At 42.9% G+C, this 13074-nt stretch overlaps 1 protein-coding gene across 1 annotated transcript in view; it reads right to left on the minus strand.

The window, feature by feature from the left end:
* LOC146193385 (MAM and LDL-receptor class A domain-containing protein 1-like) overlaps nucleotides 1-13074 on the minus strand; it is a 131061-nt gene that overhangs the window by 34496 nt on the left and 83491 nt on the right. Inside the window, exons 15-20 of the mRNA XM_084600535.1 lie at nucleotides 11452-11563; nucleotides 9275-9371; nucleotides 9039-9100; nucleotides 6753-6831; nucleotides 3004-3209; nucleotides 270-363 (exon numbers count right to left, since the gene is read on the minus strand). Of these exons, the coding sequence (XP_084456661.1) occupies nucleotides 270-363; nucleotides 3004-3209; nucleotides 6753-6831; nucleotides 9039-9100; nucleotides 9275-9371; nucleotides 11452-11563 (650 nt within the window). The remainder of the gene's footprint in view (nucleotides 1-269; nucleotides 364-3003; nucleotides 3210-6752; nucleotides 6832-9038; nucleotides 9101-9274; nucleotides 9372-11451; nucleotides 11564-13074) is intronic.

Genomic DNA, 13074 nt, shown 5'->3' on the forward strand with positions numbered 1-13074 from the left:
CGAAACTGCCGCAGTGTTTGAGGGTGCGGGTGCTATAGTAGCTGCGCTGGGAAGTGCCGATATTAAAAGATCGAGGGATCTCCCTGCGATAATGCATCACTATGGTTCCAAGGAGCAGCTTTACAATATGAAGCACTCTGCCCATCCCTGCAATCCAAACAGTAAATCTTCAGCGTTGCGTAAGAGCTATCACGAAGAAAGAGTGCTTCTTGAGATACGTCAAAATATTTGTTAGCTATCGAGTGGCAACAAAGGCATTAGGCACTCACAGTTCTCGACGCAAGGTGCTTCGCTCAACAGCACGTCGTCGATCGCGACGAAACCATTTTTGTTGGTTCCCGAAATTGCGATGACTGGTTTGTTCTGAACAAAAAGGAAAGACGCTTTACTTTAAGGAATTGTGGTATATTGAAATGATATGTGGAGGTAAGCCCTCGCTAATGAAAAATGACTAAACACGGCCTCAATTCTTCGAGTGCAGTGTTGAATAGCAGAAATAATTGTTACGACTATGATGAGGCAATAATGTGGATAACTAATTTTCACTGCGAACCGTTACGCAAAATATTTGTCACGGTTGCAAGCTTTGATATATGTCTTACTCATATGTAATGGTTCAAGATTTCCACATTTAAGTACACAAAAGTTTCGCTTTTAGCAAGACAGCTTCAGAGTTGCTGTGAGGATAAGGCTGACAAACAGATGCATAAAATTCAAAGCTTTAAATAGAGTCGATTTGATTTGCAATCCGCTGACTCATTAGAAACCTGAAATTAGTTGTTCCAAATAAAAAAGCACGGTGGCCAGGCCAATTGGCTTTGCATTTGAAGATCAATAGTGCACTTAGTGTTTTCAAGCAATTCTCACCGCTGATATGCGGAGCTACTTTTCTAAAGGCAAATAGAGTTTACTGAATTTGATCAGCACCAACACTAGCGTATGTATTTAACACACTGGTGCTTATACACTAATTATTCAATGAAATCGCGCAAATGTTTCACTTCCACCCGCTACATGTGAGAAGAAAAGTTTAAAAGTGCATAATAATGTTATAGGCACTTGCACATTGGTGCAGTGGTCAAACAGCTCGTTGTGACGTATATAAACGTTTCAGCAGGTATTTAGCATAACCTAAATATATCCTCGTGAAAGTTTGTTCTGCAGAAAACTTGCAATGCGAACACAGCAGTGGAAGTGCAACCTTTTCACTGAGGTGGTGTTTACCCTAAAACGTATATTTTCTCATTGAGCTAACTTCCTATTAAAACTTACGAAGCGTGCTTCAAGAAGACACCTGTCTCAGTGTTTACTGTCTCGTAGAGAGTTGGCGATAAATGCTCCAAATTAAATTGCGAATGTTTTATAGAACAACCTTTCGTTTGTCATATCTGACAAGGTCACTCATTTTTTTTTTACCGTAAAAATGCGCTTCACCGCAGCACAAAATGTGGTAGGTGTGAGTGATGTTACGCCGCGCTGTCATGTGACTTGCTATGGGGGCGATAACAAGTACTGTGCCTGCTGGCTTTCGGTGCGGTCGGTTCAGTGCAAGCTTCAAGACGAATCCAGGCAACCAATGAATGTAATTTGCCTGAAAGCCATTCTCGCTAAACAGGAAGAACGAAGCCGTGCCAGACAAGCTGCAGAAACCTCCGATCATCGAGAAACAAGAGTAGACCGTTACCGAGAGGCTCACTAATAGCGGAAGCGTGCGAGACTGGAGCGGCAGCAGCGACTACGGCTGCTGCCGAGGACCTTTGGTTTGGTTTGTGGGGTTTAACGTCCCAAAGCAACTCAGGCTATGAGAGACGCCGTAGTGGAGGACTCCGGAAATTTTGACCACCTGGGGTTATTTAACGTGCAATGACATCGCACAGCACACGGGCACCTTGCTTTTCGCATCCATCGAAAAGCGGCCGCCGAGGCTTGGATTCGATCCCGCATCCTTGGGAACAGTAGTCGAGCGCTGTAACCACTGCGCCACCTCGGCGGGCGCCGATGACGTACCCTCGTGAAACTTTGCTCAGCGATAGTTTAATATATACATATTTTAGCAGCATTTTCTGGGCTTTATTCCTCAGATCACAGGATTCTTATAATAAAAAAATTAGGACTAGTGTTCGGTTTTGATGCGAGCTTCATTATTTGCCAACTCGAATTGCAACTTTCAGCAAGAGGGTCTCGGAAGATAGGCGAATGGTATGCCATTGGGCGAATTGTGACATATTCCAACATGCCGCACAATATACGGTACATATAGCTTAGCAAACACATTGCCCAGTCTTTTGAACAAGTTTCATGCTGCAAAAGTTGATATATCTCGAACATGCAGCAAAGGTATATAGGATGTATGTGCTGCTTTTTATATTTCAGCGATGCTTTCTTTGCTTTTTTATCTCTTTCGTTTTGTCGTTCCATCTTTTTTTATTTCCAAAGACCTGCTTTTCTATTATTTTTATTTTTGCAGCTTTTTGTTATTATTTTTTGTGTGTGCTTCATTTCCTCGCCTTCTTTTTTCTCTTTTTAATTCTTTTCCAGCTCTTTTTCTTTTTTTGACAACCTTGTTTGCATTTCGCGCTGATACTTGTGAAAGTAATTTGAATGTTGCCTGCTGCCTTGCAATACAGGCCGAGGGGCATGCCAAAGGCACAATTTCTGGCTTTTCTTTCTTCGACCCTCATTATGTTTAGTGGGAAATAAATAAAATTTCAAGTAAAAATTATAAATGGAAAAAAAGTGTTTGTTCGACCCGCAACGTTTAACATCACCTTGTCAATGTCAGGACAGTCATTAATGCCTTGTCAAAGCATTGTAACTTCTCTTCATGTAATATTGTCATTTTTCCACAGATGAAGCTTGGCTGAAGACGCAAAAATTGTTTAACGCTGTCGAAGTCAAAGGCGTATTTATGAACACCTCCGAAAATCAGTTTGTAGCAGCGTTAATTCTTTTTTTTTTTTACAATATAGCAATGCATAGTAAGGTTGTGCTGTCTATCCTCACCCAGCTGGAAGTGTACTGCATCTGTCGACGTTCCCAGGCTCCGTTCCCCTGAGTGATGTTTTCAGCTTGCAGTTGAAGCTGCACACCGTTGGACAGTGCTGGCAGGTAGTACCACATCGAGATGCATTTATAGCGCTTGGGCTCAAGGAGAACCATCGAGCTTTGGTTGCCCTGGATTCCAGGACACTTGAACAGGAGATAGTAACCTGCATGCAGGTTAGTGGAAGCCATAGTTTTTTTACGCACTCGTAAAGGTATCCTTCAAAGGGAAGAGAGCGAAGGGTGCTTATTTGCGCCAGCCATTGCTCAAGGCTTACAGCGCCATGTGATGCTGCCAGTGAAGCTATGCGATAATATGGCCTCAAGCTGAGCAAAACCGTATAACGTTCCTCTTCATTGCAGTACCACATAACGACTGTCACCTGACTTAATTGTAGCTAAGCTGATGTTGCACTGGGAGCGAAGCTGCCTTTTCTTGGCAAATGGTGCTCCAGATTCAGTGCTTGAGATGCAAGGGCCAGGTCAGCGCCATATCACAGAGTTCGTTTAGAAAGCAAAATGACGGCCCATTAAAATATTAAGAAAAACCGACCGGACACCCCTTTTCTGTCTTCCACCTCTTTTATTAGACAGTGATTTTGTTTTTGCGCGAAAGGCAGAACTTCCGCAACAACGCATGTTACGCGAAGTTCAGCAGAACCCGAATTGGGAGAGTTGTTCGACATACAGCATTTCGTAGAGCGCGAAAGTCGAAGACAGGGAGGAAACGCACACAAAAACAAAGTGCTGACTATAAACTCAATTTTTTATAAAATTTTTTTATTGATATTCAGCGCTTTGTCTACGTGTGTTTCTTCTCCTCTCTCCTTGAGCAACTTGTTTGAGAAAGAAAGAGAGAAACATTTTAATGATAAAGGTAGAGCATTTTAAAGGCATTTGGAATCCGCTGGCTTAGTTCTCAGCGCAAGGAAGGGAACTGACGCGGAAAGGGGGAAGCGAAACAAGGTATTCAATAAAAATGTAAAGGAGAGAGAATGATATCATAGAATTTATAGCCAGATGCTTCAAAGCGGTGTGCCGAAAATAATTACATGTAATTGCGCTATGCTGCAGATGAGCGAAGCGTGCTTTGATTAGAGATTGCTCAATGTGAGGGAATGTGGAGGTTTTAGAGATTGTCGAGGAGCCGTATAACTGCCATTGAACCCGCGACAAATTATTTCATGTCTGCCGATGAAGCATATGCCCGCCGTTATTTAATTGTTGAAGCGCTGAAGTTATTTAAAGAAAGGGGTGTTTACTCAGCTCAGGATATTAGTATTTGGAAAAAACAAAAGAGGACTTGTTGGTACTTATTTATTTAGCAAAACTGCGGAGCGTAAGAAAAATGTCAAAGGGCCCAACGGAATTTGATAAAAACGAGCGGGCTGTTAAAAAGGAAGTGATGAATATTACATCAAAATCTTAGATCAAAAAAGTGAGCAATGCCTGTAAATGCTTAAAGATAACTGGTGCAATCTATATTCCACGAAATGGTTTAGAAGGGCAGGCAAGTGTAGGAAGGCAACAGAAGATAAAATGGGCAAATTAGATAGCGGAATGCACTTAGATTCAGTGGTAACACGGGGCTTGAGAGAAGGCATACGGGAGAGCGCTTCGCACTGCACTGGACGCTGCCAGGCTGCTACTGGTGCTACTGTCGATGATGATGAATTTAGTTATCGTTGCTTCAAGCAACAATATTCCAATCTCGTCGAGCTGTACACCAGCAATTAATACACTTTTTTCGTGCAGATGTTCTGCGTTCGAACGCCTCCTAATCCTCTCCCAATTTCCTCCGATAGGAACAATTCGCCTGCTCTAGATGCTCATGAGCAGTTCAAGAAAGTAGCAGGCAGATGAGACAGATTGTGCCAGGAGCCAATAACACTCCGTGAAGCGTGCACCTTTTGGAAATGAATCGCTACTTCGTGTCCCTGTCAAACAACATGGTCTCGAATGGAACACAACGATTTCTTGCGCTGCCATGGATGCTGATCGTGTTCAAATGTTCTTGCTTCCACCCATTAGTAGACGAATTTTCGCATTACCCAGGCGGAACACATCTTGTGTAAAAGGTGAATTGCGGAAGCAGGAAAGAGCTATTGACACAGCTGCACCTGTAGAAAAATTCCGTCCGGGCCTATTTATTTAAAAAGTTCGGGAAAATGATAGGTGTAATGTTGAGGAATAGAAAGCATGCAGCGTGGGTCAGGGAAATAACTCGCTATAATGATATTCGAGTCAAAATCAAGAAGAAATGGGCTTGAACAAGACGTGTAGTGCCGAAAGAGGATAAGGAGGAGGAGGAGCAGGAGAAAATATTTATTTACAATAAAATGATTTGGGAAGGGAGGTAGGTGAGTATGGTTGTGGAGCTGAGTGGCAGATACAATTCTGGGACGCCATTGGCCGCCGAGCTCTCTGGACCAGGAAACGCTGGGCCTCCAGCTCCGAGCTGCACAGGACCGCCTCCCAGCCCTCCCTAGTTGGCTGTTTTATAACTTTTATTTTTGTATTTTGCTGGCAGGCCCACATCATGTGGTATAGGTCAGCATACAGCCCGCAGAATTTGCACCTACCCGTGAATGTCGGGTCCGTGTGTTTTAGTATGCCGGGATTTAGAAAAAAACCGGTTTGGAGTCGTCTAAGGTGGCACTCCTCAGATCTGTCGAGACTTTTGGCGGGTCTCGAGAGTGCCCTCCTACAGAGGCGTAAACAATTTGTAATGGCCGCATAAGTTGAGCGGGATTGGTATTGTTGCCTCGGCAGAACCGGGGAATTGAGCGGAACCTCGGGGGAGGAGCACTCAGCCAGCCGCGTGAGCGGTCTCGTTCTCCTCCACCTCTTGGTGACTGGGCACCTATATAACCTGCTTTTTACTAGTAGCCGAATCTGAATTTTTCTGATGTGCCAATAATATTCTGCGGGTGAGTGGCGCTATCCTACACCTCACAAAATTACGGCAGGCCTGTTGCGAGTCCGACATTATGTAGGCTGCGTCACAGTGGGTGGCGACCAGTGCGATCGACACTTCCTCAAACATTAGCGCATCGTTAATTTTTACTGAGAGCCTGTTCACTTGCCTCCCTTCGTGCACAACAGCAATGGTCCAGATGCCATCCTCGGTCCACCCGCTGCGTCCACGTAATATGTGCCTGTCTTACTGCCATAGTTATTTTGTATAAATGTTGCCCTGGCTTCACGCCTCCCCTGATTATGTTCCCAATTCATATTTTGGGGGAGCGGCTTAACCGTCAAAGTAGTTTTCCACACTTCCAGAATGTCCACGCTGTTTTCTGTGGTGGGTGGGGAAAAACCCGAGATTGTGGTCTCGGAGGACTTGCGTGCCGGTGCTGGTCACCGACAGCACAACAATTTGATTTGTTCTGTGGGCCTCAATCAGCTCCCCTATTGTATTATGGATCCTAAGTTGGAGCAGGCGCTCCGTAGAAGAGGATAACGATAGTCGCTAGGAGTAATCAATTGGAAAATAATGGAAGGAGAGCGTAGCAGTGGGTGGCGCAGGGGTCAAGTGGATACACGTACCACATGACCGGGTTAATTGGAGGAAATCTGTAGAGACCTTCGCCATGTAGTGGGTATAGTCCGGCTGATGATGAAGATGATTATGATGACACGCGAATTTCCACGCACCGAAAATGGTATGCAACTGAAGTTTACGCTTGCAGCGTGACTGAGGAACTTACCGTCCTCTGTCTGTGTCGTGTGGTCGCGGGGCAGCTTACTGAAAGATCCGGCTCGCTCCTCTTCAAACGCTGCTTGTTGCTCTGGTCACAGAACAGCAGTATATTACGAAGACCGGAAAGTTGGAGTATAGACATTTTGAATACCTAACTTACAAAATATTATCGTTGATTACAAAACTATACTTCCTGTTGTAATTTTGATCCGTGCGGTGTTCATTTTTAATAAACCACAACAATCTTTGAACACCGTCCTCATTGCTGATATCTACTGCACTGCATGTATGCTTTTTATCTTTTCATTTGCCGAACAGCCCTAGATGTTAATATATGCGCGCATTCGGCATTTTGTGAGACTTTATTGTTCATTGCTTTTAATCGGGTACCTATTAGTGCTGTGGGCCACTCTACGTTTCCATTGTTCGCTACCCTACGAGCTCCAAAATCAAAGAGCATATAGGATCGGGAAATACTGCATCTGATCTTGTTGCCAGTTGTTGCTTGAAAACATACACAGCTGGTGGCATTCAGGCCCGACGATCGTAACTAATGCGATGCCTGGTGTCTGCAAACACTATGGAATAAAAAGTGATGAAATTGACCGCTGTTTATTCCATATATACTAGTTAGAGGGTAGTGTCAGCGTACAGAGTTATTTGTTATGGCTTGTGGCGATTTTTGCAGTATATGGCTAAGTTTGACTATGTATAAGAAATGTGGAAAAGGTGTATAATGGGTATCTAAATTTTTATAGCAATTTTTTTCTAATAGCTAATAAAGCGCATGTGCGATCTGTCACCTGGATTAGGGCGGGAATTATTTACTTGATAATGAGCAAAGTCTTGAAAGAATAAATATATAGCAAGTGGCAACAAACCATTTTTTTCACGTTTGGTTTCTGGTCCCCAACATTGTGAAAATTATTTATCAAGTTTTCAAATTCAATCAGTCTTTATATGCTGTAACCGGCAGCGTTATCTTGACGTAAAGAAGTGCTGGTTGAGCACTCCTGCAGTAGCCTCTTATAAAATGTCAATTTTTCTAAAATCATCGTTACACATTGTATCGTCATTTACACATATTAGCACTTGGTATACATTTTAAATGGCATAAACAGCATCAGCATTTCCCGCCACGTATACCTGGTTGTTGCTGTTAAACCCAAGAGAGCACAAGAAGTCCAACGTAATACGTTTACAACGCGTCTTTTTTCTTCATAAATTGAACCCATTGGATTTTCTCGGTGCGCCATGACGTAAGGAAAAGAGCTATAAATTCAATATGGCTGCAAGGCTTGTTCTTTTTTTTCTTTCACTTTATCAGTGTGCGACTGCAACCAATACCTCGGGAACCGCATGACCCTTGCGGTAGGTAAAAATGAGCTCGCGATCCTTAACGACTAGCCTTCAAATTATCAACTTAATCTGGCGCTAATAAAAAACAACTTGAAAAGATGAGTAGTCAATTTTTTTCTGCCTATTAACCTTTGGGAAGAAAATAACCGCCGCCTAGCAGCTCAATAGAGTTTCACTGACAGCACTGACACATCTTTGTTAGATTTCAAGAGAAAAGCTTGTATCTGTTATTTCGTAACAGCTTTTCACACTAGTAAGTGTATGCTTCCATCAACATACAAAATGTTTACTTGGGCTTCTAATGCCATTTAGCAGCCATTTTCCGGAATGGTTAATGACGGCACGTTCCGACACCACTCAGCAGTGTGGTCAGCGAAGCATACTGAAATCCCGGTCAGGTAATGAGACGTTTTTTTAGGGCGACAAGGACTGAACGTATTCGGGAATTTATATATAGACACCAAACTCCACATGCAAGGGACTTCCACCTTACACATCTTAATACTTACCATTAAGTGCGCCTTCTTACATGGCCTCAATGGGCGCACACAATATATACTTTTTCTGCCACCTTCTTCAAGCATGTCTTTCGTTTATCCAGATTATCTCCGGATTTTTATCCGGATCACTAAGGAATCAGGATCATCTGTTCTCTGCAGGCTTAAGGGTACATCCCTCCTACCTCACTTTACGGCTGTGGAGCACGTCCCTCACACGCGCCCATGCGTGCATGCGTGCGTGTGTGTGCGTGTGTGTGTGTGTTCAAATAAATAACCTTGCAATTATGTTCATCCCTCGCACACTTGCACAAGAGGCTTGGCGCATTTCTTTTATATAGGCGAGACCACCGTTGGAGTGTAAAGATCAAACAAGAAACATTTTTGACGTGACGGTAGAAATGATAAAAGTTTAAAACATCAAGCAAGCGTATGACGCGACTCTTACCATTTTCAGGTATTCTCCAAGGCAGGCATTCCTCTTCGAACGTGCACAAATCTTCAATAATGGAAGGAAAATGAAGTTTCGGGGCGTAAGTAACTTTCCTGGAATATATGATGAGCTTCACAGGAACCCATTAAATACTAATTCGCACATCAAGCAAGCATGTGATGATACCACTTTACTAATTTATCCACGTAATAATTACCGTCAGTGAACAATGACACTTACTGTAAGGTGGGCATTCACCGTTGGTGTATTCTAGGTCGTCGATCATTATTCCGGAGTCATTCTGCACCCCAACAGTGGCAACACCTTCGAATACCAGCTGCGAAAAAGATTAGAAGCGTTGGCGAGGTAATCTAGGCCATCTTGCGCAACACAATCCTTCCCCTCCCTCCCCCTTCCCCTGCATTCGGGATATCCTTTCCAAGAGCCATAACGGAAAACCATACTGTAACATCTAAGGCGATTAATTATGTCTGTTTATGCAGCACCGCAAATGAAACGTCAGTCTTCCTGGTGGTAATGGAGTTTTTGAAGCCACCAAGGAAACGTTCGGCCTGTGAAGGTGTTACTTCGAACATTAGGATGTTATTTTTGCTGCCTTCCTCGCTTGTCCTCTGACATTTTTTTAGCTACAAGTTAAATGCTCCTTTCTGCTTACGATATTGCAGGAATGTCGCTATATAATAAATCTTATGGATCGTTTTGACTAAAGGGAATTTAAGACATGGTACAACAACCAGTCGTCTCCTCATTACCTGTGCTCATTTTTTTTTCGTCACGCCGGTCTTTTACGCGTTACAGGAAATAAGTACTTATTCAAGTACAGTTACCCTGTTTCAAATGTAACGAATTGCATCTGTCAACCAAAGTTCCAGAAAAGTAACTCGCAATTACAGAACAGAGATTGATTACAAACGCGGGACGTTTTTTCGAACTTTAATTTCCATAACACATTCATTCAAACAGAAACTAGTGCGGCCACTTGGAATTTCCTGCAGGCAGTTAATTTTCGTCAGAATTTGTTTTTAGGTTTTGCAGCGCTTTTTCGTGAAGTCATCACAGTCTACTCGGAACACTACATGTAAGCGCTAGAGAGCAGGACGGTTCTATACCATACAAACCCTTTGCGCACCCGCCCATAGTTGTGCAGGGCTTTGTTGTCAGTGTCTATATTCGCTGTGACCCGCCCCGGTAGCTTCGTGTTAAAGATTCCCGGATGCTGCTCCCAAGGAAGCGGGATCGAATACCGGCAGCGGTGGCTGCTTTCTGACGGAACCGAATAGCAAGACAGCCGTGTACCATGCGATGTCAGTGCACAATAAGCAGTTGCGCAATAAGCTTTCCGAAACCCGGCCTTTACGAAGACTTATCCCCTGTCTCGAGTTGTCTGAGTTGCTATAAATCAAACCAAGCTAAACCAAATATCCTGTATGAAGAGCAGTCCTTCGTTAACGAGGCTGGCGCTGCGAAAAGGTACTGCAGGTAAGGTCGCCTAAAAGCTGAAACATCGTGTAGGTGTTTCTTTGGAACATCCGAGGAGGCTTCTCGTGTGAAAACACAGCAAGAACAGTTGAAATTTGGAGCCCTGAAGAGTGTACTTCACTAAATATTCCTTTAATATTAAATCAAGGTATTGCAGCATCATTTTCTGCACAGAAGTAATTGATAAATATTAATCAATTGCGGAAAAAAATTGACTTATCCGAAAAAATGCTGCTTGAAAAAATAACTCATTATAGTATTACATAGAGTTGTAGTTTAATTAGAAGTAATCGATCACAAGTAGGCAATTACGTACAGCTCTGCTTCACACCGAACTCTCTTATAGCATCTGTTGAAGATGCGACGCTGTAATATTTCTCGCTCTGGCAAGCCTTTCGATATTCGCGGCATATTTTGGCCTACAAATGCGAGACGTTTTCTTCGGCAGACATTAAAATTGTTCCCAATACTTTGTTACATGCAACAACCCTTCGTCTATGAAAGAAAAAAACAACAACAATTGTCATTGTTCTATTTGTGTACAAGTACTCGAAAACGTCCCTTTTTCATATCTATTTGGAAGTCGATCGCGCGAATCGTCAACGTATAATGTTCCTCCAGTGTTTTACAAATTTGTCCGCCCTGTAAATAGGCCGGTCTTCAAAATTTCGCCGAACCTAAACAGACAAAATATATATCATGCCTTCACAAGAAATACTAGGCATATTTTTCTTTGAGTACTTTCATTTGAATGCGGCTTGCATTGCGGGTAAAATTTATGTGATTCGATTTCACCTTTATGTCCCCAAAATAAAAGTTATTGTTTTGCCGTAAAGTTTAAGGACATAACTATTCCACCAAATGCACAGTCTGCAAAAACCCAAAGCAGAAAGAAGTAAAATTGCTTGGTTACTAACTCTCCAGCTGGTTCGAGAAGAGATGGTCACTGTGCGAGCCACCCACAGGCCGTCTTCGTCGGGTGTGGACACGGAGATGAGAGGATCTCGTAGTATGGTTTCATCCGTGAACCTGTGGAATAATCCAGATATTAAACAGCCTCCGTTTACTTCAAGATTCAGTGTGGGAATTATTATGCTTGGGGCGAATTACACTTGCCTACTGACACGAAAGCGAATATGCTAATGACTCAACTATAGAAACGCTGTGATGCCTAATCCTTGGAACTATGAGGCATATGTACAGGTTGTTTTGCGAGTTTGTTGAAATTAATAAATAACAATAATAATAATAATAAATCTTTATTTCCATCAGGTGCTCTACAGATGGAGGGCTACGAAAAAAAAGCTGCCACTTGGCGGCTTGACGAGTCCGCAGCCCCATATATAAGGCAGCGTCTAGGCAACACCAGAGAATCAACACGCGATAAACAAATCAACACTTAATCAATGCGGAATAAAAGAAAAAGTCCTGAGCCCGGTAAAACAAACACCGTCAGCACAAAAAGTAAAAAACGATAAGCATATCAAGACACTTGTTTATGCAGAAGAAAAGAAATGCTAGATAAAGCAAACACCAGAAAAGATGGTCAGCTTAGTCAATCAGCAAACATGTCTCGGAGTTTAACAGTTGAACAGCTGAATAAATCAAAATTCAGTGATTGATAATAGTTCATAAGAGATGGCAGAGAATAACACAAACGCTCCCTACCAGAATTCAAGCGTGGTGCAGCAACCTTCCATTTTTCTCCACGTCTAGCATTATAACACTTCTCATTTGTTTCTAAATGTGCCAAGGCGTCCAGGCTGTGATTATTTTTTTTCACTTCATATTTATACCGAGCACTCAAACGGTAGCGGTATAGCTTGTGAGCTGTAATAGAGAGATTTAGCATATCGTGATCCGCGATCCGTCACCGTGACACTCTACCGCTCGTGGGCGGGGCGTACAAGCTGATTGGTTCCGATGCGCCAGGTCAATGTGCCGACATCAAGTATGTGGCGCCATCTATCGGCATGAAAGTGATCTGGGCATGCGCAATTGAACGCGCGGTGGCGGATCACGGTAGCGGATCACGGATCACAGTGTGCTAAATCTCTCTAATAACATGAGCACTGTGAAAAAATTCTGCAGTGGTTGCATTATAACCAGCATTGTACACGTTGCGCAGATACCGTTTTTGCGTACGAAATATTTTTTGAGTGTTAGAGAATGTAGTTGTGCCCCAGACAAGTTGGCAGTAGTTGACGTGCGAATAAAAAAGGGAATTATAGATCAATAGTTTTGTTTTAGTAGAGAGCATGTATCGGAGACGACCGACTACACCGGTTATCCGAGCAAGTTTGGTTAATACAAAATTCACATGAGTTTCCCAGGACAGATTGGCAGTGAATATCACACCTAGACATTTGAAATGATCAACAATGTCAACAGGATGAGAGTTTAAAACAATATCGGCATGAGGAGGAACAGGTTTATTTTTCGGCCGGAAGACAACAGCTTTTGTTTTATTTTCGTCAATCTTCATCCAATTGGATGAGGACCATTGCTGCAGTTGGACTATGGTGTCATTACAATCAGAG

The sequence above is a fragment of the Amblyomma maculatum genome, chromosome 4, assembly GCF_055883805.1.
Source record: "Amblyomma maculatum isolate TAMU_Amacu chromosome 4, ASM5588380v1, whole genome shotgun sequence".
Classification (NCBI taxonomy): Eukaryota; Metazoa; Arthropoda; class Arachnida; order Ixodida; family Ixodidae; genus Amblyomma; species Amblyomma maculatum.